Genomic DNA, 24,742 nt, shown 5'->3' with positions numbered 1-24,742 from the left:
AAACCTCGAATTGGTCTGACATTCGTCTGCCTAAGAATGTACGGTCTGCACAAATGCCCTCCCGGGCGTGAAGCTGATGATGACGACCTCAATAAGGGATGGACTGGGGCACATCTGGAATTGGGGGCCCACTTAGTGTGAAACTAGGCAACCTTCTTTGTATGTGCCCGCCGGGCGCAGGTATTTGCTGAGGCATCTTCTATTGGCTATGTTTCAAACGGGCAGGCTTGCAGCGTTCTTCAGAACAACTTTCCCAAACGAATTGTCTATGTAAGGTATGCAAGGGATCCCCAGGCCTGCAGACGCGACCACGACTGCTACTATACTGCTGCTCTGGCTGGTTTCCTAGCTCTAGGCCCCAGCTTCCAGCGTGGAACTGGTTTCTGGCTGGCGGTGGTCGCTGGCGCCTTGGGCGAAGGCAGAGGGCGCCACTGTTGATGTGACGGCGGCGGCGGGGAAGGGGAGGAGGGGGAGGAGGGGGAGGAGGGAATACTGTTACGGCGCCTGGGCTGTGAAACACCTCGAGCATCGTCGTCGTCATCATCATCATTGCTATTGTTGTTGCTGCTGCTCTGTTGGCGCTGGCGCGCAGACTGCTTAGTGGTGATGGCGGGCGCGTCCTGTGTCGGCTGGTCCTCGTCGCCAGGGCAGTCCAGCGCTGCTGCAGATCCGTTGGAGGGCGTGAGGTAGGCGTTTACGAGCTCCTCCACCTTCTGCTGGGTAGCTTGTCTAGCTGCGACGTCCTGCTGGCCGGCGAGCTTGAACAGATTGGCGCAGAACCCCTGCACGAGGGTAGAGGCCTTGGCCTGGCGCTCGCTCCTCCTTGTTGCGCACTCCGTCGTCCACAACGGGCGTAGCGTGTGGCCCTCCCTGTCGGTTGACTGACGCACCATCTTCAGCAGACGCGCCCACGCCACGTGCTTGAAGCGCTGCCCGTATAAGCCGTCTTCGCTGTCCTGCTCCTCATCGCCTATCGCGTCATCATCCAGGAGTGGGAGCAGCTCCGGCGCCCGGAACTCGGCTAGGTTGTCCCGTACGAAGTCCAGAATACGTCGCTGGAGCTGTACTGCTGCGATCGCGGGGAAGGCCCCGGGAGCCCAGCCCCTATGGGAGGCGAGGTCGTCTAGCGCTATCGACAGGTGCTCCCGGAGGAGGGGCTTATTCCTATCCTTAGGCCTGACGTTGTCGACAGCTGCAGCTTGCTCTGGACTGATCCAGCAGATCACGTGGCAGAGCACGCGGACGGCTATCTGGATCTCCGTCTTCTTGCAGTGGAGGATACGCCTTAGGTCGGGGAACGTAAGCACCAGCGAGTTTGTGATAACATCATGGACGAGGTGGTAGGTGTGATCGTCCATGTTCGCAAGGAACCCGTCGACCCGTGTACGTGCTTCAAGCCCCGCCTGCTGCTGTCCGGACGTGTAGAATACGCTCGTAATATCGGGGGCGGCTTGGCAAGTTGAGAGCCTGTCCCAGTCGGCGGGCGTGATGTAGACCTGCTCGTCCGCGGGTAGGTCGGCTAAAACGCTGAGAACCTCGTTAAGGGCATCAATCCAGTACTCGTCGATGCGGAGGCTAGCAATCCACTCAAAGTATGAAATATTGAAGGTGTCTAACCCCAGCCTTGTGCAGCACCACTGCGTCGTGACAGGCCGCCATCTCTGGTGGTTCCACAACGTAACGAGCCTCCGCGTTGGGAAATGCTTCTCGCCGCCGAGGCGGAGTGCCTCGACGACGTGCTGGTCTACGGCGGCGTCCTCCCCGCCTAGCTGTCCGTCTGCCTGCCCTCCTATGCAGGCGATGGACGCAAGCTGCGTCCAGATCTGCCCGTGATTGTCGGGCAGGCTTGGATCGCGCCTGTTGACGCGGAGCTTGACGTTCAGGTCGCGCGGCAGGCGGTCTTTGGGTTTCCATGTCGTCCGTTAGCCTCTTGTGAACACAGGCTCATGCCTTGAGCTTGGGGGCTATACCTTTGTCATACAGCTCGCACGCCCACCATAGGTCGGAGCCTGGTGCGCCCGTCTCCTTGACGTACTCGCGGAGCGCCTGGATACGGTGCTGGCCGGCCATGACCTCGGCCTGGCCCCCGCTCACTTCGGCCCAGCGTAAAAAGGAGAGCTCGCAAGGACTGTCGTTATCATCGTTGTCGTCCTCTCCGTCGTCCTCCTCTCGCCCCTCTATGCCGCCACCGTCCTGCTGCATAAGGCTGACTGCCTCGGCGCTGCAGAGGACGGTGATCCGGTTCTCCGGCGCCCGCCGTTCCAGCCCGCCGCTCCTGAATGCGTGTAACAGCTCCTGGACGTGGGCTGCGTTAATAGGGCGGTTCCTGCCGACGCTCCAGGCTGTGTCCAGCACGTCGATGGGCATCCTGGCAACGGCGAGGAGGAAAGGTCGCGCCCGTTCTCGCGCGGACGATGTTTCTGTAAAGGGGGAGCTGATCTCATCTTCTCTCCTGGCCCGGACCCGCCTCCTCAGCCCTGATGCTGATGCCGCTGTTGCTGCTTTCTTTCTATCGCCCTCATCACACTTCCTCTTCCGCTTGTCGCTGAGCACTCTGGCCATTGCGGTGATATGCAGTGTATTTTTCAACTGCCGCCTGATAGCCTGTGCTGGCTGTTCCTGTTGTTTCTTCGTTAATTTTCTTGTCTTTCTTGCCCCTGGGGGCTTAGGGATAGGTGGTTAAGGGGGTGGGGGTGCTTGTGATCAGATGAGATGTGTGCACAAATGAGACGGGAAGATGGGATGATGGATGCTTGGAAGGGGTGCGTATTTGGCAGGGCGGCCGGATGCGATTGGTCCGAGGCTGCTGTAGTACACTAATCTTCTATGTTTTTATATGCTAGGTGGGGGACGGCTACGCAGCAGAGGGAGCTGACTCACCCCACCACAGTTAGCGTATTCACGTCCGGTAGCAGCAGCAGCAGCAGCGGCATAACTAACCTCAGGTCATGCTGTAAGGTAATAAACAGATCAGGCGTCGGAATACACCTATGATAGGTGGTGCTATGAACACTTATACGCACTATTAGTCGCCCTCTGGATAAATAGCTGTCCTACCCCCATAATCGCACGTCTTTCATACTCAGGATTGGCGCCCTTAACTGGCTGGGTCACTGGCTGTGCTAGCTCCTGGGACGCCCTGGGTATCTGACGAGTCTAGGGCAATAAGGACAAGCTATGCCTGCCTATACTGCGTATGCTCCCTCCTGTTTTCTAGTTGAGGAACAACTCTGGGGAGAGGTGTTGAACATAGGGTCTGTTGTAAGGTTGGAAATACCCTCCTTAGAGCTGAGGTATCATAGCCCAACCTATGTATGACTATAACTAGAAAGAGAAGTGGTAGTGATCCGGCTACTTGTTTATACGTAATGATATGTAGATATATTTAACCTGCAGTATAGCGCGTCTTATGTTAACCTTTGCTCCCAGATCTTGTCTAGGTGGCGGTGTTGATGATCATACCCTGTAGAACAATAACATTCTAATGTTGTGATAAAATTTCTTAGAAAAAATGTTACCTGTTTATATGATGGCCTGTTTTGCCTGTTTGAGTTCTAGATCACTTTGCTCGCTCCTATCTAAACTATCCCATCTGCCCTTATCCTAGGTAGAACGTTATGCGCAGGGCTATTTGCGATTTGCTTCCCCAAACTCATAATTTCACAGTGATCTGCTCGGCCGGTTGGATACTCAACTAGCTATTACATAATCAACGGCTGTCGGGCCCTGGCTTATTCCGATGGAGTGGGTCGGGACCAACAGGGCCCCGGACCTACCTGAGGTCCTCCCTTGGCTCTCCCTTGCCCATTAACGATGAATTTGCGCTGTCTGAGTTGCACATCTTGCTGTATACCATAAGTAAACATGCTTCCTGTCACCCTTTACAAATGTCTATATACTGACTGAGGCTTTGCGCGGATATCTGCTTACTGGTGCCCTGATATACTCTTTATCTAGGACGATGGAGTTTGTGATGGTTTATCCTATGGTTAGCTGGCCTTCTTGTCTTGCCCCTGCTTGACGCGTTGGTCTCACTCTTAACGCGACATTATACATTAGTCCGCTTCCGGCCAGGGTCTTACTTCTCGCGGACAAACACGCCTAGACCAAACGCGTGGATAGCCAAGGATATCTAACCCTCTTCTATCTCCTACGCGTCCCCCGTTTTCTCTACCCTCAATCTCCTCTTCCTCTATTCATCTGTTCATCTATCTATCGGTGAATATATCTATTGCTACTCCTGCTGAGGCTGTTTATATATATCGTGCTCCCTGTTGGCCAGCTCTATATGCTTACTAGGATTGTCGTTCTATGCTCTATACTATCCTCCTCCTTCTAGGGATTTTGCTATCTTTCGAGCGATTGTATTCCTCCTCTTGGGATAGACAGGACCGGGCTGAGTAGCAACTCATACAGGCTCTGGGAGAGCCATGCAGGTAGGCACATCTTCACTTGAGCGCCTGCGGGGGTTAGCAGTGGGACTAGCCTGCCTAGGCGTCTAGATATCGATGCTAAGGAAGATATAGGTAAGTAAAAGCATAGAAACTTTTACGCTTTCCAAGCGGACGCTGTTGAACGAAGCTTTATGGGAGGCTATCAAACTTCCTAGCATCGGCTGGTTGATGCCCGCGAGGGCGTGGCACTTTCTATGCCCCCAAGGGCATGAGCTGATTGATGCCCCCGAGGGTGTGGCACTTTCTATGCCCCCAAGGGCGTGAGCTGGTTGATGCCCCCGAGGGCATGAGCTGGTTGATGCCCCCGAGGGCATGGCATGGCACTGGTTCCTCTATCAACTTCGCTAGCCTAGTTCACTACTGCTGCTACGACTATCTATTAATCTAACTGTCCATCTTAATACCTTGTGTACCTATATATGTGTTGCTTCGTTGAAATGTCAATAAATATGTCCCGTTTTTTTTCGTTTTGCCTAACCCTACCCTGGCCCGACCCGTCCCGTGGGGCCGCGCTACTCCTTGCTTTATTCTGATCAGGTTATAGGCTCCTTTGAGGTTGAGGGCTGTAAACTAGTTGGCTCCGTGGAGGAGTTGTCTCATTTTGTTAATAAGCGGTAGTGGGTAACGATTTTTAATCGTCATTTTGTTGAGCATGCAGTAGTTAACGCATAATTGTAGTTTTCTGTTCTTTTTGGGTATGAATAGGATTAGGCTTCCTGCTGGTGATGTTGAGGGTCTGATATATCCCTTCTTGAGGTTCTCTTCAAGGTATTTGTCTAGGGCGTCTATCTCTATTTAGTTGAGTCTATAGATTTTGTTGAAGCATGGTTTCTTCTATTTTTTGAGGGGTATTTTGTGGTTAAAACTGGTGTGTTCAGGCAGTCTGGTTTCTAATTCGGCTGCAAAGAGTTTCTTATAAACTCTGTATTCTTCTAGGATAGACAGAAGTAGATCGTTCTTCTGTTTGAGATCTATTGTTATCAGTGGTTGTGATACAGCTTCTTTTGCCTTAAGGTAACAGAGGTATCGTTTTGCTGTTCCTTATCGTATTGATTTGTTTGAGGCCTGATTCTAATAGGGCTGCTTAGGGACTGAATCATTATGGTCCTAATAGAGTTAGCCTTTGCTCTAATCTATCTGTAGGTTGCTTGTTTGTAGCCAGGGTAGTCCTAGCATTATATTATATATTCCTAGATCGGCAATATTAAATTAGATTCTTTCTTTTCGATTTAGGTAGCTTATCTTAAGGGGCGCAGTCTTATTATAGATAGTACCTCCTTTATACTTAAATTCTTCTCCTTCTGCTGTGTGTAACTGATATAGTTGTTCTTTTCCTCCCCATCATATTTCTAGCCTATTAATAGCTTAGGGGGTAATAAAGTTTGCTTCAGCTCTGCTGTCGATCAGCATAAGTGTTGTCTGCTGGTTGATAGCAACTTTAAGTTTAATATTACCCTTATATCCTTATGATATTTAGTGAATAGATCTTATGTTTGTTGCCTGTTGTGATCTGTCGTCAGTAGGTAAGTCTAGCTTTTTAACTGCTTTAGTTGTCCTAGGTAGGTGATTTGCTTTCCCTCTTATTATGCTTTTGCGAGGCTGTTTTCGCAGATCCTAACCTATAGAGGTCTAGGTCTATTCTTTGCGATTCTCTAGGCGTATGCCTTTTCTTAGTAATATACTTAGTATTCATCTTATTAGCATTCGTCCTATTTTATATTATTATTATGTTAACATCTTATAGGAAATTATAGGCTAGGTTTGAATACTATAAGGCTGTCTTTAAATAGTACTATAATCTATCTAATCATAATAGAGGTTAAGTAGATCTTATAGATAGGTTCGTCGTTATGTCTTCTGGGGTAGAACTAGTAGTTATGCTTTTCTCCTATATATTCCTTGCATTTGTCGTGGAAGCACTAGGGCTAGAAGAGGGTTTAGTGAAGCTGGTGGTTGCTTCTCAGCGTGGGATGATCTTCTGTGTGTAGCTGAGGGGTGTAGCCTCAGTCTTATTAGGCTGCTGAGGTGCTATAGAAGTGGCGTTATTGCTTATCTTAAAGCATGTTGATTTCTTAGTATCTTAGAAGTTGCTTAGTTCTTTCTTCCTGGTCGTTAGGTTCCTCTTCAGAGCTGGAGTCATCCATACTAAGGGTGAACCTATAGGCGATCCCTGTCTGAGCGCGTTGTTAGGCAACGTTGCGAGGTTTATCTGAGTCATAGGGGGAGCTTTCTCCTTCTCCAAAAGTCTAGTTGTTAGTTATATTGAGGAGTTATTATTCTATCAGAGGATTATGTTGGTGTTCTGGTTCTTCTTCTGATTCTTATTGTTAATATAGTTATGCTTATCTGTCGTCTTCTTACTGGATTAGCTCTATTTCCTTCTGGATTTGTTATTCTTTGTAGTGGAGTTGCTAGCTAGTTATATAGGGGGTGATTAGTTCTAATTGCTAAATTCGTAGCATCTCGTTAAGTTGCTCAACTGGTTTTCTAGCCACTTTGCTGTTACTGGAATACATTATTGCCAGGGTCCTAGGGCGAGTGTCTAGGATGGTTATATTATAACCAGACCGTCTAGGGTTGCTACCCCTTAGGTAGTGTCCTGATATTTCTTTATCTTTGAGGTGAATTCAGCAGTAGTTATTATAATATCTAGTCCACGATTAGGATATATGTGGGGCTTTTGCGATCATATTAACTTATCGGGGTCGTTCTGCCACTGGTCTCTAGGAGAGCTTCTTAGGCTGTCTGCAGTCTTTAGCGATATAGCCTTACTTATTGCAGTTGTAGCATTTAGGGTTCTAAGGCTTTTTGTTGTTAGGTTTAGTCATCATGCTGAGATCTATAGGTCTGCTGTGTTGTCTGTAGGTGGTGCTCTAGCAGGTGTTATTCCAGTTGTTGCAGGGTCTGTTGTCGTTCTGCTAGCTGTTGAACTTCTGTTGAGGCTGCTATTAGTACTTACGTCCTGAATTCAGATTTTATTATTTCTCTCCTTATTCCTTTCGTTGTTTATAGAGGTGGTTGTCAACCTTAATAGCATGTTCGACATAGGCGAGGAAGCTAGGAGGTGTCTCTAGTTTAGCTATTTCGTCTTTAACATTATCCTTAAGTCCTTAGTAGAAGGCAAAAACTTTGCTTTCGTTAGTTATATAGAGTCTTGCAGCTAATCGCCTAAACTCTGTGGCGTAGAGTGTAGCTGACTTAGTTTATCGTAGGTGGGATAGGTCTCGCTCAGCCTGTCTTTGTTCATTAGGGTTGAGGAAGAGAGATTCTAGGGCCTTAATATAGCCTGTGAAGCTGAAGAAGATATCCTTGACTTCTTAGCTGTATTTTTCGACAGAGTTATCAAGCTATTCCTGTTGGAGGGGTTTGAACTAGGCAAGGGCTTATCCCCAAAGGAAGGTGGCTGCATATATACCGCGTTTGGTGTCATTCTAGAAAGTGTTTATGTGGAAGGCCTGGTAGGTTTGAACTTATACCAGGTGTCCTTTGAGTTGTCCTGGGGTTCTATTGAAAGTGGAAGGCGTGTTGAGCTTGAGGCGTTCCCATCCTTCGACTGGGGCGGATATAACGTTAGCAGCAGCTTAGAGGGTGGCGACTTCTTTCTCCAGATCCTGGTTTTTGCAGGCTTGTTCCTGGAGTTCGCTAAGGGCTGCAGCGTTCTGGTTGAACATTTCACATATTGCCTTGAAGTTGCTGTTGGTCTTGTTGAGCTGGCGCTTAAGTTCTTTGGTGTCATCCTCGCTGTCTAAGTCATCCTTTATCTTCTGGTCTCCTAGTTCCTAGGCTAGGTTTTAGGTGGCTCGTCCTCCTGAAGTGGACGAGGATCCCAGGGTAGGCGACTTAACAGAGGCGCGGGAAGACATTATCATTTGTTACTGTTAGTAGGAATCAATAGTCAACTTACTGAACAGGAGCAATCAAAGTGTTATGGTCAGCTATCCGACAGTAGGGTCTGCTAACAGAAGCTGGGGATTAATACGTTCTAACAGTATACTAGGTTGTGGTCGTAGGTTGTAGTTTGTAGGCTGTAGTAGATTGGTTCTTCAGAGGCTAAGGTGATCAGTCTTAGACTCAATAAGTGATTCGCAGTGAAGGTAAGCTGAGAGTATCCGTGAGGATGAATACTAAGTTGATTGCTGAAGAGCTATGGAAGTCTGACCATGAGCCAGGCTCAGGGTCATTATATATAAGTCTAATTCTGAACATGTTCCTTTGTACCTTGGGTCGATCTGGATCATTTCGATCCAGAATGATCGTTTGGCCCCCAAGTCGTGTTGGATCATATTGATCCAATATGATCGTTATCTTATCATCACGTGACTTAGACCATAGTTCTTCCGTTACCAAGTGAGTTCCTGTTGTTCCCATGATCCTGCAGTACAAATGTCCTGTTCTAGCCGCCCGACGCCTAAGTAGGTCGGTCAACTGTTATCCATGCATAACGGGTCGTAACATGTAATATAGCTAAATCAGCTTAGGTGCAGACAACCCTTAGGATACTGCGGATGGCCTCTGCGATATAGGATCTGCTGGCGATAGGGATCTCTTGGTGATATATCCTCAAATATGATAATACTTCATCAGCAACCACGGCAAACTGGTATACCCTATAAATCATAATAGCATACTGGAGATTATAGACGAACAGCTCCATCCTAATGACTTATGCTGGGGGATGAATAATAATAAATCTATTCTGCTGTTAATAGCTTATTAAATAGCTTCCTCTTATGCTAAATACTAATATTACCTGCCTCCTGAAACTATTTACTTCTAACCTATCTCTGCATCCTGCCCCCTTAAATCAACTTCTCCTGCTGGGTGGTGTGTTATCTGATTCGCTGGATGGCGCGCTCTTCCTAACTCAATAGGTCCATGCGCGCCCAATCACTAACAATATGCCAATTTCCTCCTCATACAAAACCAACCTGTTCCTCCTTTTATATGCATCAAGTACCTTTGAAAATATACCTCTGACTGGATCTACATTATAGCTTTTGATGCATCCTACTTTCGTTTATTTTGGGGCTGAAAATCACTATGAACTCTACTACCCTATTTTCAATGAACCCTACCCCATGCTTTTGCCGGCCCACTTTAATTTAGCTGGCCGTTTCAATGAACTCTACTCAAGTTCATCGTGGACGTGAGGTTAGGTAGATTGTTAGATAGCACAGAAGTTTTGGCAAAATAAATAGTGAATAAGAACTATATCTCTATTACTATAAGCAGGCATGCTAGTCTATATGCAGGTCTAGTGACTCGAATATCATAAAACTGAAAACGTTACGCTTGACATCGCAAGTTTCGTTGCGCTGAGATATTCCTCTCAGCAGAGGGTCTCTTGTTCTGGCTCGGCGGATCTGCCGACATCAATGACCAACGCGGTGACGTGAGCAAGTCCTTGGCAACGCTTGTCAGGCTGATACAGAAACCCTCCAAAACACGCTTCAGTGCATCACCATTTTCGTCATAACAAGCATCGCAAACCTCGGCACTGCTGTCGGCCTTCATCCCAACCTCAGCCTCACTGATACCCTTCTTGCAAGCATTCATGGCCGCATGTAACTTCTCGATGGGCTTTCTGTGCAGCCTTTGGATCAACGCCTCGCTCTCGTCCAGCAGGGCTGAGGATGAGACAGGGGAGCCCTTCGTGCCAGCAGCCATTAGAAAACGCTTGGACCCGTCTTTCAGGGCCTTGAAAGCGTTTCTGAGTGACGCCTGGGTGTTTGAAATGATTTCTCTCAACTCCGAGGCAATCTTATTATTGCCGAAGTCCGATAAACTGCATATTATGCCGTCCAGGCCGTCGGCAAATACGAGCAAGGAATCCTCGTATGCGTATATGGGTACAGATCCACGGCCAGCATCAAAAGCAGTGTTGTTGGTGAGCGCGTTTTGCATTCTCACCAGGGCTTTGATGAGTTTTGCCGTTGTCATTTGCTTGCCACATTCCGTGGTAGCTGTAGACAGTCGCCCGATTGCGTGCCTCTCGAGATAGCCCCGAATTTCTTGGGCATGCGGGCCCCCGTGGGTTTCAGCAAACCGTTCGTCTGCAATAGTGCCTGCTGACTCAAGAAGCGTTTTCGGGCCGCCAGGATGAAATGCCAGGAAGGGTGTCATGTCGTATACTGTTCCGCCGATGGCCATCCAGCATGATTTGACAGAGTTATGGGCTGCAAGCTTTGAGAGACTGATAATGGGGCCTTTGGGACCACTTGAGAAGGCCGAACGGCATGCGGTGGGTGAGCAGGAGGGTGTTGAGCGGTTTGGTTTTTTGACCATGGTGAAGAGGTCTTGGTGCAACTGATTCCAATGCGGGGGAGGTGAGGGTATGTGAACAGGGCTGCCATCGTCGAGTCCGTCATTTGCTTCTTGTGGTTGGGGGCCTTCTTGATGCTGCTGCTGCTGCTGTGGCGACTGACCCAGTCCAAGAGTACTCATCACCGTAACACCAAAGTCAGAGCTACCACAGACAAAGACATGACCTTTCTTCTCCTTCACAAGCCGCTGGATAACCCCTCGATAGTCTGTCAAATGACGCGTCACACGTCGGCCCCCTTGGGGGAGCTTTGTCCAGATTCCGCCACGGATCTTCAGATGAGTCTCCTGGCTGAGAGCCAAGACTATCGTCAGTGGCAGCGTACTGGTAAGTTCCTCCAGGCTGTCGAGTGAACAGGGAACGTGGCGAAGTGTTTTGGCAGCCACCACGAGGAGCAGCTCTCCCTCATCGGCGCTTCCGTTTTGGGTATCATCGAGGCGCTGTTTCTTTATCGCGCGGTCGTGCAGAAAGCCAACCAAGGGGCCGATACCCACACCCTGACCAACGAGAACCAGCGGCACGGATAGGTCGCGGGGCTGACGGAATCGGGGAGAAGGCCAAGGCCGAAGGCGCAGATATGTGCCTGGCGCAGCACCGCCGAGGAACGAGGATACCAGTCCCTCGGGCGAGTGTTGAGCGACTGTCAGAATGATGGTCATGCCTCCTGCTCCTCCTACAGAATCCATCGCTGTACCGGACACGTTTGGGATGACACGGGCGATGGAGTAGAACCTCGGCTCGCCATCATCATCGCTCTCGCCTGACGACGTATCATGATCTTCCGGGCAAGGGGAGCCCCGCAACCGTCGATGTTGTGAGGATGCTCTGTTTAGCGTCTTTCTCTTTCTCGGCGGCCAGACTTGGACTCGATCACCTGGCTCGAGCGGCAAAGTTGCATCCAACTTCACGGCCACCACCACGCTTCCGCGATAGACACTGTGCGACTGCACATACGCATCCTGCCATAGGGGGCGACCGCCCAGTCGTGAAACCATGCCCTTCTTCATTTGCATGCTGAGCATGGCCTCGGGGCGCATCTTTTGTTTTCCATCTTTCATGGCTTTGTCTTGGTCGCCGCTCTTGACACCGCTGCTGGTCGAGTGTCGCCCCGTATTCAGGGTCACGCCCGTGATGCCAACAGCCTTGACACGGTGCCGTTCGAGAAACCAGACGTACAATTGCAAAAGACCATCCCAGGCCGCGGAGAGATGTTTGTACTGCGCCTGCTCTTCGCAGGGAACATGATTTAGCTGAGCACGGGCAGCGGCGACGTAGTCTCGGACGCTTCCGGCGTCATCACCAAGGGCATCCAAGAAGGCGCGAATATTGGTCGGTAGCGTGGCCCGTCGGTCGCTCTGCATTCCTCTCAAGTCACCCTTGATCTGTTGGCGACCGATAAAGACGTCCAGCGCATGGAATAGCGGTGCGTCGACGCCACTGTTTCCCAGCTCTCCAGACGTCACCGCGCGACCCATAGCGGGATAGGTCTTTATCCAGACGACAGGGTCAAAATTCGCAGTGTCGCGTGGAGTCATGGCGTCGAAGACGTGGGCGCACTGTACGATACGTGCCGCCACGCTCTCTAGACAACGCGCGACTTGGTCGGGCTGGTTGGCTAGCACGCTATTCTGCGCGAGCGCCATTGACGATAGCGCGGGCGCAAAAACGACCTCCATCGTGCCCTGGAGCCCCGAAGAGAGCCGCTCCTCGGGCAGGCCAAAGTAGGTACTCTTCAGACTGAAGGAGTTGTCGCCCACAGCGTTGTTCAGAACATCATCAGCGGGCACCTGCCGTGGAGAGTCAGCTATGATCCTTTGTTTGGGTGGTATGTTTGGAGGACATGGATCCGTACATACCCGACCAGTCATGCTTCTACCCAATCGCTCGCAAACCCTCTCCCACGTAGCAAGGATATGGCGCGGGACCAGAGACTGTCCGTCTTTTCCCTTGCCTTGCTCCTCACCAAACATATACGCGTGGGCCAGCGCGCTCAGAATTAGCGCCGCCCGAGCCAGATGACGCGGCTCTAAGTCATCCCATGCATCTATGGCTCTTTCCGCACGATTGCCCAGGGCGTCGACAGCTTCACGCACTCGTCCCGCTCGGAGTAGTAGGGGCAGATTTCCATGAACCGCCTCCCATGGCTCCAGGGACACTGGCAGGCGTTGACCTGAGCGTATGGAGGAGGCCCTGAGACTAGCGGTGCGGCTTTGAGTTGATTCTCGACCTCCCAGAAACCCTCTGGCGCGGTTAAAACATCCATCAAGGCCAGGGCCGAACTGCAGTGTTCGGGTTCCGGCTGGGAGTGACCCTTGGCTCCGGAGATTGAACTCAGTCATTGATGAGACTCCAGATAGCTCAGTCGCCAAAGAAGCCTGGGCAAGCAGGAAGCTGGCCTTTGAAATAGGGCAGCTGATGATTGTCGAGGAGGTTGTATTCATGGGATGTTTTCTCTTCACCGGAGTAATTGGTGGCGTCAAGACGCCTTCAGCTGACGTTTGGGGGACAGTGAGGGACCTTGAGGGCATAGGCGATGGCGACCCCATGCCCATGTCCACATCCTCTTGTGGACTCTTCAAAGAAGGAGGGGTTCTGGGTGGGGTCGGAGGCAGAGGCGGCGACGGCGGGTGGTGAAAGGCAGACATGGCAGTGAATGGAGCTACCAGAGCTACCAAGAAAGAAAGTAGGAATTAATTTTATTAGAACAGGACAAATAGGTAGGCTGTGGCAACGCTTTGAGATAGCTGAGGATGATAGGATGAGTTGGCTTCGTTATTCGTAAAGATCATGTATCCAATGACTTGGTTCTGACAGCTTCGGGCCTTCATGGACTTTGCAGGGACGATGTGTTTACATCTATATGTATGACGCTGGCACGGCAGGAAAGGCATTGTTTTCCAACTTCTCGGTGTAGTATGCGCATTCCAGCGCGTCGAACTTTGTGTCCCACGTAATCGCAACTGGAAAATAACCTCATAGGTATTTTCGCACTTTTGTTCCAATTTGGAAATGTTCTGTATTAGATGATGTCCCCATCGGACCGGCACAAACAGATGACGCCGTTGTCCGGTTAACCCTGGCAACTTAGGGTCGGTAGTTCCCCGGCGGCCAGCCACCGTCCGAACATCCATTTACTTCATGGCCAGGTTAGGTGTGCACGGCGATCATGCTCGTGCACGATGGATATTCCCTGTCATCAATGCACATGGTTCCAGAGACCTGGTAGTAATCCGAAAGGTTAAAAAGAAGGAAAAAACAAAGCGAACACGATCGTTCCGCTGGATATACGTCGTCCGAGCGCTGACACGTTACGCCTTGGCCCTTGGCAAAAGCCTTTTCTCCGAACTTTGACCTGCGCAAGGCACAGGTCGAGGCAGGTCTAAAGACCCACCAAGATGCCGTCTTGACGTAAGAAGTCGGCGCACCTACTAATAACCAGTTCTGCCCAGCACTCGCAACTGAGAGTAATCAAGCCACCTCATGCAGACGGGAAGAGGTATCAGTTCAGGAAGTTGCGCGAGAAAGCTTCCATGGCCCTTGGTCAACCAAGGAAGACGGCCGAAAGCACTCACCCCAATGGCCGAACAGCTGTCGGCTTCCTCGGCCTTGTGATTGACGGCACTTTCGGCGTCGGACTCCGGCAGCCTCCCCGTGCCATAGTTTACTCATGTCGGGGAAATCCTATTCCATTTCGCTTTCGCCTTGCTTGCGTCATAATTCTGCCGTCATCAGGCGAACTTGTGATTACCACTGTCATGTCCACAACCTTGAACAGAGACAACTGACTCTCTTCCTCTTCTTCTCTCGTACTCGCCTTACCTTACGGAGAATAACTAACACATGGAGGAACAGCAACAAGCAGCAGCCAAGAGTGAGAACATACCCAGCACCTCGATCCAGGATCCACCATCGCGGACAAAATGATTCTTGGCATACCTTTCAACATTCACATGTCCAACCTGCCGGACCTCCCGAAGCTCCTTTGGACCATCGGTCTGGCCATCTTCGGAGTTTTCGTGCTACGCACCATCTACTACCTGACCCTTCATCCCCTGGCGGGATACCCAGGCCCTCTGCTGGGACGCGTAACCACCGTTTACTCACTTTGGCACCGCGGCAATGGCTCCAACCATAGCTGGCTACTATTCCTGCACAAAAGGTACGGTCACGTTGTCCGCATCGGCCCCAATGAGCTGAGTTACACCCACCCGGATGCTTGGCATGACATCTATGCCAAGGCGGGAGGTGGGGGTGACATACCCAAGGACTTTGTCGGACTGGGTCCGGACATGGCGGCGCCCGAGAAGGGCATCGTGCGTGCCGACGATACCAACCACCAGCGGCAGCGGCGGATTTTCTCGCATGCCTTTTCCGATCGTGCCGTGCGCAAGCAGGAGAGCCTCGTCCAGGGCCATGTCCACAACTTGATGGACAAGCTAGCCGATGAGGATGCCGAGCCTGCTTCTTCTCGTGGCCGCGTTGATCTCGTGACCTGGCTGAGCTACCTGGCCTTTGACATCATGGGCGATCTTATGTACGGCGAGCCTCTCGGCATGCTCGATAACGACCAGTCTGCTCGCCAGTGGGTTCGCGACACATACTCGACCATCAAGACGGTCACGCTCGGCATGGTAATGATGGGTTGGCACCCACCTCTGGGCCCGCTGCTCCTCAGATCTATCTGGGGCAGCAGTGGTAAGCGCCGCGCCCGGCACAATCGCTTCTCCATGGATCGCGTTGATAAGCGCCTGGACCGCGGCGACGACTCGGGCAGCGACATCTGGTCGATGATCATGCAAAGCAGCGGCGATGAGAAGCGACCAGGCATCACCCGCGCCGAGATGTATTCCAATGCTGCAACGTTCATGATCGGTGGCACCGAGACTACCACGGCTGCTACGTCAGCCCTGAGCTACCTGCTGCTCACTCACCCGACCAAGATGGCCACGCTGCGCGCTGAGCTTGATGCTGCAATCAAGGATCCGCAGGAAGACATTACATTCACCAACCTGCGAAAGCTGCCGTATCTTAACGCGTGCATTGAGGAAGCCATGCGTCTCTATCCACCCGCACCAACGCCTATGCCACGCATGATACCCCAAGGGGGACGTATCGTCTGCGAACGCTATGTGCCGGCGGGTACACGCGTTGACATTCCGCTGTATGCTATTGCGCATCATCCAGACAATTTTGTTGATCCCGAGGAATTCGTACCGGAGCGGTGGTTAAGCGACGACGACCGGCCCGCCAAGTATACTGATGATCGGAAAGAGTGCGTCAAGGTGTTTTCCGCGGGGCCAAGAGATTGTATTGGCAAGAAGTAAGTCAAATTCTCGTGTCTATTCTTGGGTGTCTTCTCTCTCTGTGTGATGAGCCATGATTACTAACTTCATTTCACGCAGCCTTGCATATCCCGAGATGAGGCTCATCATAACCAGCCTGCTGTACAGCTTCGACCTTGAGCTGGCTGACCCAGACTTCAATTGGTTGGACCAGAACAGTTATGGGATTTGGGACAAGCACCCGCTCTGGGTGAAGTTAGTCACTCGTCAACTTGATTAGGGCCGGTCAATGAACAATGTAATCATTTGAAAACGTTCCGCGAAACAACTCAATTGATCTACCTTATTTGATTTGGGTTAAACAATTTTGACTACCGGAAGTGTGATTATCTGCACGACAGCAGCACTTAGTGCTTGCATGCACATCCACCGGCCCCTGAGCGCAGACCAGGCGCTCTCTATTGCGCAGGGACGTTCAACTGATCCGGTCGTTGTGACGTTGTGACACCTCGATAGTGTTACTGTTTTTACTTGTGATTTTCAAGTAGCATAAAGTGGGTAAAAGGATGTTGAAATAAGGTAAATCGCCATCTCTTACCATGATAGGTTTAGCGCACCATTGAGTTTATGCTGCTATCTTAGCGTTCCTCAAGAGCATCCGGTAGACCGGTTACTTCATCAGGCTGCATAACGACAGATCCCCAGGTCTCCCGACAGATTCCCATGTCAGGACAGTCTTTCTCAGCGCCCTACACCCTCTTTTCTTCCCACCTAACCTCCGGGAATCTCCGGGCAAATTCAAATAGACTTTACGACGCGTTGATACGAACCCGAAAGTTTTATGCGGCCACACTTTGTTTTTGTTTCTCCGTTTCTTCTCTTTTAGGGTGTCGGGGAGTTCTTTTGACAGACGGGCCGGACTTTCAATTGACATACTCGCATTCATTGACGTCTTGTCAACTTAAAGACGCCTTGACTTCAACCGATTCCCTTTTTTACCATTTCTGGGTTAGTTTCATCTGATCACCGATGATGGGCAACGGAGCGGGAGCCTCGAGGGGAATTCTCTTCGCCGACATTCATGCCTTGTTACCATATAGATTACATCTGCAAGTTCATTGTGATTCGTGTTGAATTGCACTAAATGTTTACAGCACTTGATCACACTTGATGAGCACTAACAAGATGTGGTAAAAGTGGCTGCGTCTTGCGTCTTTGTGTCATTTCACATTCTGAAGGTCGACATCATATTCCACCTGAATCTCTATCTTAATCATTGCAACTTAATAATCTTGGAGAGCGATCGACAATTCTTCGACCAAATCTATCACTCTACCGGCCGGTATCAACACCTGGTCACATCCGCATTTCGTTGTGGTTGAAAACCATGGCTACTGCACGCCCCGCCGATGACATGGCGGAGAATGAGCGGCCGGCAGGTCGATCTTCGCGTCCGCCCCACTCCCGCTACTCTCTCGTCAGCTTTCCCGGCCTCCCCAGTGACAACCGACCTCCCTCGGTCCACATCTCCGCGGATGAGTACAAGGCCATAACAGACCTTGTCGAGCTCGCCAAAAAGTTCCTTGATCAACAAGGTGGCGATGTCACGACGTCGTCGACCCAAGAAGGCTCCCTTGACGCCTCAAAGGCCCCGAAGCAGGATGGGCCTCTCGACCCCTTCGGCGCCAACTTCGACGCACGAGAGTGGGCCAAGTCATTCTACCGCTTCCGTTCCGACAGCTGCGAAGTTCGCAAGGCGGGCGTGGCATTCCGCAAGCTCACAATCTCAGGCTACGGAGCTGACACAGCATACCAGCAAACAGTAGGCAACGCATGGTGGCTCACTGCCGTGGCGGCTGTGCGTGGTCTGTTGCGCATCAAGCGTCAACAAGTGCGCATCCTACATAATCTCGAAGGGGTGTTGAACGACGGTGAGATGCTGTGTGTGTTGGGTCCACCGGGCAGCGGGTGTTCGACCTTCTTGCGGACAATTGCGGGAGATACGCAAGGCACACAAATTGCAAAGACCGCCCACCTTAACTACCGCGGCGTGAGTGCCGATGAGATGAAGCATTATTTCAAGGGCGACGCCATATACACCGCCGAGGAGGATGTTCATTTCCCGGCGCTATCGGTAGCGGACACGCTCTTCTTCGCGGCGCGGGCGAGGGCGCCCAAGACTCGGCCCGGGGGACTCACCGCTGATGAGTACGCACGGAGGGTGCGCGACGTGACCATGGCCATGCTTGGTATCCAGCACACGATGGAGACACCCGTCGGTGGTACTGACGGTGACACGGTGCGTGGCGTGTCGGGCGGCGAACGCAAACGCGTGAGCATCGCGGAGGCGGCGTTGAGCTTTGCGCCGATTCAGTGCTGGGATAACAGCACTCGCGGGCTCGACAGTGCCGCGACTGTCGACCTTTGCAAAACCCTGCGCATCCAGAGCGACATTATGGGCATGGCGAGCGCAGTGGCCATTTATCAGGCCCCACAGATGGCCTACGAGTTGTTTGACAAGGTTCTGGTCCTCTATGATGGACGCCAGATCTACTTTGGCAAGACAACGGAAGCCAAACGATATTTCCAGCGGCTGGGTTTCGTTTGTCCCCGGAACCAGACTACGCCAGACTTTCTGACCTCCATGACCAGCCCAGCTGAGCGTGAAGGCATCGTCAAGCCCGGGCACGAGGCAAAGGTCCCGCATACCCCTGACGAGTTCGCTGAAGCGTGGCGAACGAGCAGTCACCGGCACCACGTTAGTGAGGAAATAGACGCCTACGATGCATCCTTTTCGTTGAGCGGCTCACGCACCCACTATGCCGACTTCTTGGCGAGCAAGAAAAGCGATCAATCGGGGCTGCAGCGGTGGAAGTCACCTTATACCGTCTCATACCCGCGGCAGGTCATGCTGTGCCTTTGGCGCGCCCTCGCGCTGCTCAAGGCGGCGCCACAGATGACGGTGATGATGCTCGTCATTAACCTCTTCCAGACTCTCATCGTGGCCAGCATTTTCTTCCGGTTGCCAGACACTGCCGAGTCCATGAAGTCGCGCAGCACCCTCATGTTCACCGCCGCGCTGGTCAACGCCTTTGGGTGCGTGCTTGAGGTTGCGGCCTTGTATGCCAAGCGCGACATCGTCGAGAAACATGTGCGCTATGCGCTGTATCACGCCTCGGCTGAGGCTATTGCGGACTTGGTCATGAGCTTACCCTACAAACTGCTGAACGCCATCACGGTCAATACACTCTTCTACTGGATGTGCAACCTGCGCACGGATGCCGGGTCCTTTTTATTCTTCGTCCTTGTTCAGTTCGCCATGACTCTTGCCGTGAGCTTACTTTTCCGACTGGTCGCTTCTGTCACCAAGAGCCACACGGCAGCCATGGCCCCATCGACAATAGTCCTGCTCACGCTGTCGCTGTACACGGGTTTTGCGGTTCCTCCGATGTATTACAAGTCTTACACAGCGTGGATCGCCAAGGTCAGCCCCGTGGCATATGGGTTTGAGGCCCTCATGATCAACGAATTCGGTCACGGACGGAAATTCCCTTGCAAACTCTTTGTTCCATCTGGCCCAGGCTATGAAAATGCAGGAGCGATGCCGCAAACCCGTGTATGTGCCGCGCAAGGAGGTGTCGCGGGTGCCGAATTCATTGATGGGAGCGCGTACATTACCAATGCGTTTGGGTACTCGGACAGCCACCGTTGGCGGAACGTCGGCCTCATTTTTGTATTTTCGGCCGCTTACTTTTTGCTGCACCTTCTGGCTACGGAGCTCGTTAGCAGCAAGAAGAGCAAACAGGAGATGCTTGTCTTCCCAAGGGGAAAGATCCCAATTGGGCGCACCAAAGATGTGGAGGATCATATCACCAGGGGAAAGACGGAGGCGCCGAGCACCAGTACGAGCATTCCTATGGCATCCCTGCCCGTCTCACCTGTTGCACCCGTCGTTGTCAAAAGAGGATTTGCTGGCATGTATCCGTACACTGATGGGGGCTCTCCGACCACGAGATCTAAGAGGTTGCACTATTCGGACACGGCCAGCACAATCACAAATTCTCCGGTTAAAGCCTGGAATATGCCGCCGCGGCAACGAGACAGATCCGAGGACCATACTGCCGGCGGTGACGATAGCGGTGGATTGTCTATCGACCGCCAGACAGCCATCTTCCACTGGAGCAACGTCTGCTATGAAATCAAGGTCAAGAAGAATGAGACGAAGCGCATCCTTGATTGTGTGGACGGGTGGTGTGAGCCGGGGACCCTCACTGCCCTTATGGGTGTTTCGGGCGCCGGCAAGACCACCCTTCTCGACGCCCTCGCCTCTCGCCTGTCCATTGGCGTGGTGACGGGTGAGATGCTGGTCGACGGGGCCCCCCGTGACGCCTCCTTCCAGCAGAAGACGGGCTATGTCAAGCAGCAAGACCAACACTTAGTTACATCAACGGTGCGTGAGGCACTCACCTTCAGCGCTGTCCTCCGCCAGCCTTCTCGATTTTCCCACAAGGAAAAGATCGCGTACGTCGATAAAGTTATTGAGATTCTCGGCATGGGAGAATATGCAGATGCTGTGGTCGGCGTGCCTGGTGAGGGTTTGAATGTGGAACAACGGAAGAAACTAACAATCGGCGTTGAGCTGGCTGCTCGCCCCGCACTACTTCTCTTTTTGGATGAGCCTACTTCGGGATTGGATTCGCAGACGAGCTTGTCTATTTGCACTCTGCTGGAGACGTTGAGGGACAATGGGCAGGCTATCCTGTGCACAATCCATCAACCGTCAGCAGTTGTAAGTGTTCTCCACTCCACCGCGACATATATCCATCCGGGGTTTAGTCATATCCGTACACTGCTAACACAATGTGTGATCCAACATTAGCTATTCGAGCGGTTTGACAGGCTACTTCTTCTTGCTCGTGGGGGACGGACCGTCTACTTTGGTCAGATTGGACGCAACGCCAAAGTCTTGCTTGACTATTTCGTCCGCAATGGTGGACCACAACCAAAGAAGGGACAGAATCCGGCTGAGTACATCCTCGACCAAGTCCACGCCAGTGAGGGTGGAAATAAGGGCGTGGATTGGCCAAAGGCATGGCGGAAGAGCACTGAGTATGGCAAAGTCAAGGCCCACCTGACGCGACTCAAAGAGAAAGGAAATGGCTCGCACCACTACTCAACGCAACAGCAGCAACAGGAGGACCCCCCTTTTGCCGCTCCTTTGGCGGTCCAGTTCTCTGAGGTTACTAGGCGTTTGTCGCGACATTACTGGCGCAACCCAAGTTACATCTATTCGAAGGTACTACTGACTTTCGGCGCGGCCCTCTTCATCGGACTCTCGCTGCTCAACTTGCCCAACACGCAGGTGGGAATCACGATCCAGACCATCGCCATCTTCATGTTCCTCACGACGCACCTAAACCTCATTCAGCAGAGCGTACCCGTGTTCATGACGCAACGCACGCTCTATGAAGGCCGCGAGCAGCTCTCACGCACGTACTCGTGGTCGGCATTTATGGGGGCTCAAATCGTTGTCGAGATGGCCTATAACGCGGTCATGGCCCCTCCGGCGTTCCTGGCATGGTACTATCTGGTTGGACTGAACCGCAATGCGGCAGAGACACACCAGACCGCCGCACGAGGCGGGCTGGCGTTTCTGTTCATGCTCGTCTTCTTCCTTCAGGCCAGCACGTTTGGGCACATGATTGGAGCGGCCTTCAACCTCGCCGACCAAGCCGCCGGTATCGGGAATCTGTTATTTGTTATGATGTTTATCTTCAACGGCATTCTCGCCTCGCCTCCAAAGTTCTGGGTTTGGGTGTATCGCGTCAACCCATTCACCTATCTTGTTGAGGGGCTCTTAGGAACAGGTCTCGCCAATGCGGCCATCCACTGCGAGAACAATGAGTTTCTACACATCAATCCGCCCCCGGGGCAGAACTGTGGCCAGTACCTGCAACCCTTTGCCTCCCAGGCGGGCGGATATCTTGCTGATCCGGCCGCTGCTGAGAATTGCAGTTTCTGCACAACAAGCAATACAAATCAGGTGCTGGCTGGGGTGCAAGTGGAGTTCAGCAATCGCTGGCGAGACTTGGGCATTTTGTTCGCATTCGTGTTCTTCAATGCCATCGCTGCTTTGGGTTTCTACTGGCTCCGTGTTCCCAAGCCCAAGAAAGATAAAGGTGGCAACTCACGAACGTCCACGTCACCACCGGGCCAAGATGGTAACAGCCCAGATCATACTGCAGATTGGAACCATCTCGAGGTAACGGAGAGGCAAAGGAGTTTCGGCAATGGGTCATCCAAATATCCCTCAAGGAAGTCTAGGAACTTGGCGGGCAACTCCTTCCAGGCCTCACGAGCCAGTGCGCTTAGATCACTTCGGTCATCCATCATGGGTGGCAGTCAAGTGCTCAGGGACAATGCGAAGAGATACTGGGATGACGACGGATATGATACTGACGACACTCGGATGATTGACCCTGCAGTAGAGGCAGGTTTGGATACTTTGAATGCGGGTGAAGAATGGGAGCAGGACGTACCCGTGGAGTTTATTATGCAAAAGCCAGCGGCAAAACCTCAGTATTGGATTTAACACCAGTCCATCGACATATTTAGTTTAAATTGACCATAATGAAATAGTTAAGCGGTCATCTCAAAGTTGACATCTGAATCTGAACACAACCCGTGCAAGTTTTGATAGCTATTAAAAGTCCTTGTCTTATCGCAAATCAGACCATAATCATCAATACATTAAGACTACAGACTGCGACATCTGGAGAGATTATAAGTGTCTTTAAACAGTTTCATTAAAGTCACGCCATGATTGTTCAATATTATTGTTAAGTTGCCGCTGAATGGTGGCTTCTCTTGATATTGATCGCAGCCGCGTGACCGTATCACGCGGGTTTGGGTGTCGCTATGAGATTTGAGATTTGAGTTTTGAACACAGCACATATTTTCATGCGTACCTCAATTGTTTGTGAAAGAATACCCGTTCTTCCAGAGTACACCCAGCCATGGGCAGCTCAGCCTCCGATCTGCTTGTGTGTAGATGGATATTCCCGAAGTACAAACAAAGTCGATTGAGAATGTCTGGCAAGTACCTAGATGCTGTCTGTCACTCGTGACATGTACAGGTCCTCCTTCAACAAGCACTCAATCACGTTCCCCAAGCCATAACAAATCCAAACCTTAGCAATAAATAAGCCAGCTGCCTCAACAACATTGTTCAATTCATTCAAAGTTCTCTGACAACCATTTGGACTAACGGTAAGGACAAAACCTGCGATGAGCCCCATGGCCTGGAATTCACCATAATTCTTCAGCAAAGGGGGCGGTGCGTTGGGCAACATGGTGTCGCCGCATGTTGGGTGCATCATGTACTCGCCAATGAGCAGCCGCGACTTTCCAGGTGTCATGGCATTCTTGATGTGTGTGAACATGGTGATTAAGTCTTCGTTATGCCAGTCCACAATGACCGACCGGAACCAGTATACATCGGCGCCTTTGACAGGGTTCTCGTTGAAGAAGTCGTGCGTGGTGAGCTTGACCGCGCCGGTTGCCAAGGCCCGCGGGTCTGTCTTTTGCCAGCGGGCAGTGGCGTGCTCGATCATGCCGGGCTGATCCTGGACGATGCCGACAAAGTCGTTCTGGCGGTCGGGGAAGTTAGTTCGCAGGGCTTGAATCGAGCTGCCGAACCCTCCGCCGACGTCAACGACCACGGCACCATTTCGGAGAATGTCTTCCCAGGGGTACCCCCGCACGTCTGTAAGCCCGTGCAAGTACTCCCCCAGCGATGCGAGCCATAAGTTGAAGCAGTCACGCCACTCGGGATGCGCCTTCAAGAACTCGAACTGACCCATGCCCTTGCCGATGGTCTTGGAGAAAGTCGAATCTCGAGGGGCATAGCTGGCGCAGAGAACTGGGTCCTTGAGAAGACTTGGAAGCACGTCGGCTGTAGGGAAGAGAAAGGAGGCGTGGCGCACCGAGTTGGCGAGCCGCTCATCGGTCGCCAGGGCGGTCGATGCGTCGTCGTTGGCGAAGACGCCAAGGGCCGTCTCGGAGAAGATGTGGTGCGCGCACAACATCCTCATCACGAGTCCCAGCTTGTTCGTATCGACGATTCCCGTCTTCGAGGCGAGGGTGTCGAGGTGCATGGGCCCGCTGTCCGCCAGCAATTGGGGTATATCCCATTCGACAGCCATGTGCAGTGCGCGCGACACGAAATAGCTATGAGCCAGATGACCGAGACGCCATTGTGGCGTGAGAACGGCCGCCTCGAGTGAGCCTGCGGCGGCGATGATGCATTTGCGGGTCTCCTCTGTCTTTGGTCCTCTCGGGGTGCGCACATCGGCTTTGTTGTCGGCTATGGACTTGCGAGATGGAGAGTAGGAAAGTTCGGTGATGAGGTCATTCACCGAGGTGGTCAGTAAGTCCAGAAGGGACCGGAGCTCGGTGATCTGTTGTTCTGCCGTAGCCATGTTAATTGAGGAGTTCGAATATTTCCCTCTCACTTGCCAACGGTCTCAGGAATTTGTGCATCACTTTTCTTTACTTCGTTCATCATCTATTTGACTGTTTCTTGGGGCTCCGAAAGCCTGTCCTCTTTGGTGTTATTCCCAATCCATTCCTCTGAAAGTTCGGCCTCATCAATTGAATTTGGTGATTGTCCTGACGGAGATGAG

At 51.8% G+C, this 24,742-nt stretch overlaps 5 protein-coding genes across 5 annotated transcripts; 2 read left to right on the top strand and 3 right to left on the bottom strand.

Moving 5' to 3' along the window:
- Positions 1–320: 320 nt before the first annotated feature.
- On the bottom strand, positions 321–2,562 carry CGCA056_v003940 (uncharacterized protein; the record flags this gene model as incomplete). The annotated part of the gene is made up of 2 exons (XM_037319196.1): positions 321–1,900; positions 1,971–2,562. 2 exons carry the CDS (start codon positions 2,560–2,562, stop codon positions 321–323), a joined length of 2,172 nt encoding a protein of 723 aa, XP_037184168.1.
- A 5,473-nt stretch (positions 2,563–8,035) lies between these two features.
- Positions 8,036–12,644, bottom strand: apf12 (Cytochrome b5-like reductase apf12; the record flags this gene model as incomplete). The annotated part of the gene is made up of 3 exons (XM_037319195.1): positions 8,036–8,233; positions 9,945–12,563; positions 12,633–12,644. The coding sequence occupies 3 exons, from the start codon at positions 12,642–12,644 to the stop codon at positions 8,036–8,038; spliced, it is 2,829 nt and encodes a 942-aa protein (XP_037183435.1).
- A 2,052-nt stretch (positions 12,645–14,696) lies between these two features.
- Positions 14,697–16,338, top strand: avnA-1 (Averantin hydroxylase; the record flags this gene model as incomplete). The annotated part of the gene is made up of 2 exons (XM_037319194.1): positions 14,697–16,096; positions 16,179–16,338. 2 exons carry the CDS (start codon positions 14,697–14,699, stop codon positions 16,336–16,338), a joined length of 1,560 nt encoding a protein of 519 aa, XP_037183434.1.
- A 1,107-nt stretch (positions 16,339–17,445) lies between these two features.
- Positions 17,446–22,701, top strand: ZRA1-5 (ZEB2-regulated ABC transporter 1; the record flags this gene model as incomplete). The annotated part of the gene is made up of 3 exons (XM_037319193.1): positions 17,446–20,847; positions 20,938–22,637; positions 22,698–22,701. 3 exons carry the CDS (start codon positions 17,446–17,448, stop codon positions 22,699–22,701), a joined length of 5,106 nt encoding a protein of 1,701 aa, XP_037183441.1.
- Positions 22,702–23,161: 460 nt separating this feature from the next.
- Positions 23,162–24,538, bottom strand: gedA (O-methyltransferase gedA; the record flags this gene model as incomplete). Its single annotated transcript, XM_037319192.1, has 1 exon — positions 23,162–24,538. One exon carries the CDS (start codon positions 24,536–24,538, stop codon positions 23,162–23,164), a length of 1,377 nt encoding a protein of 458 aa, XP_037183440.1.
- Between the last annotated feature and the right edge of the window lie 204 nt (positions 24,539–24,742).

Source organism: Colletotrichum aenigma (assembly GCF_013390185.1).
Source record: "Colletotrichum aenigma strain Cg56 chromosome Unknown KSG_Cg56_contig02, whole genome shotgun sequence".
NCBI lineage: Eukaryota > Fungi > Ascomycota > Sordariomycetes > Glomerellales > Glomerellaceae > Colletotrichum > Colletotrichum aenigma.
Note: the sequence above shows the minus strand (reverse complement) of the source record. Positions and strands in the feature narration are given on the sequence as shown.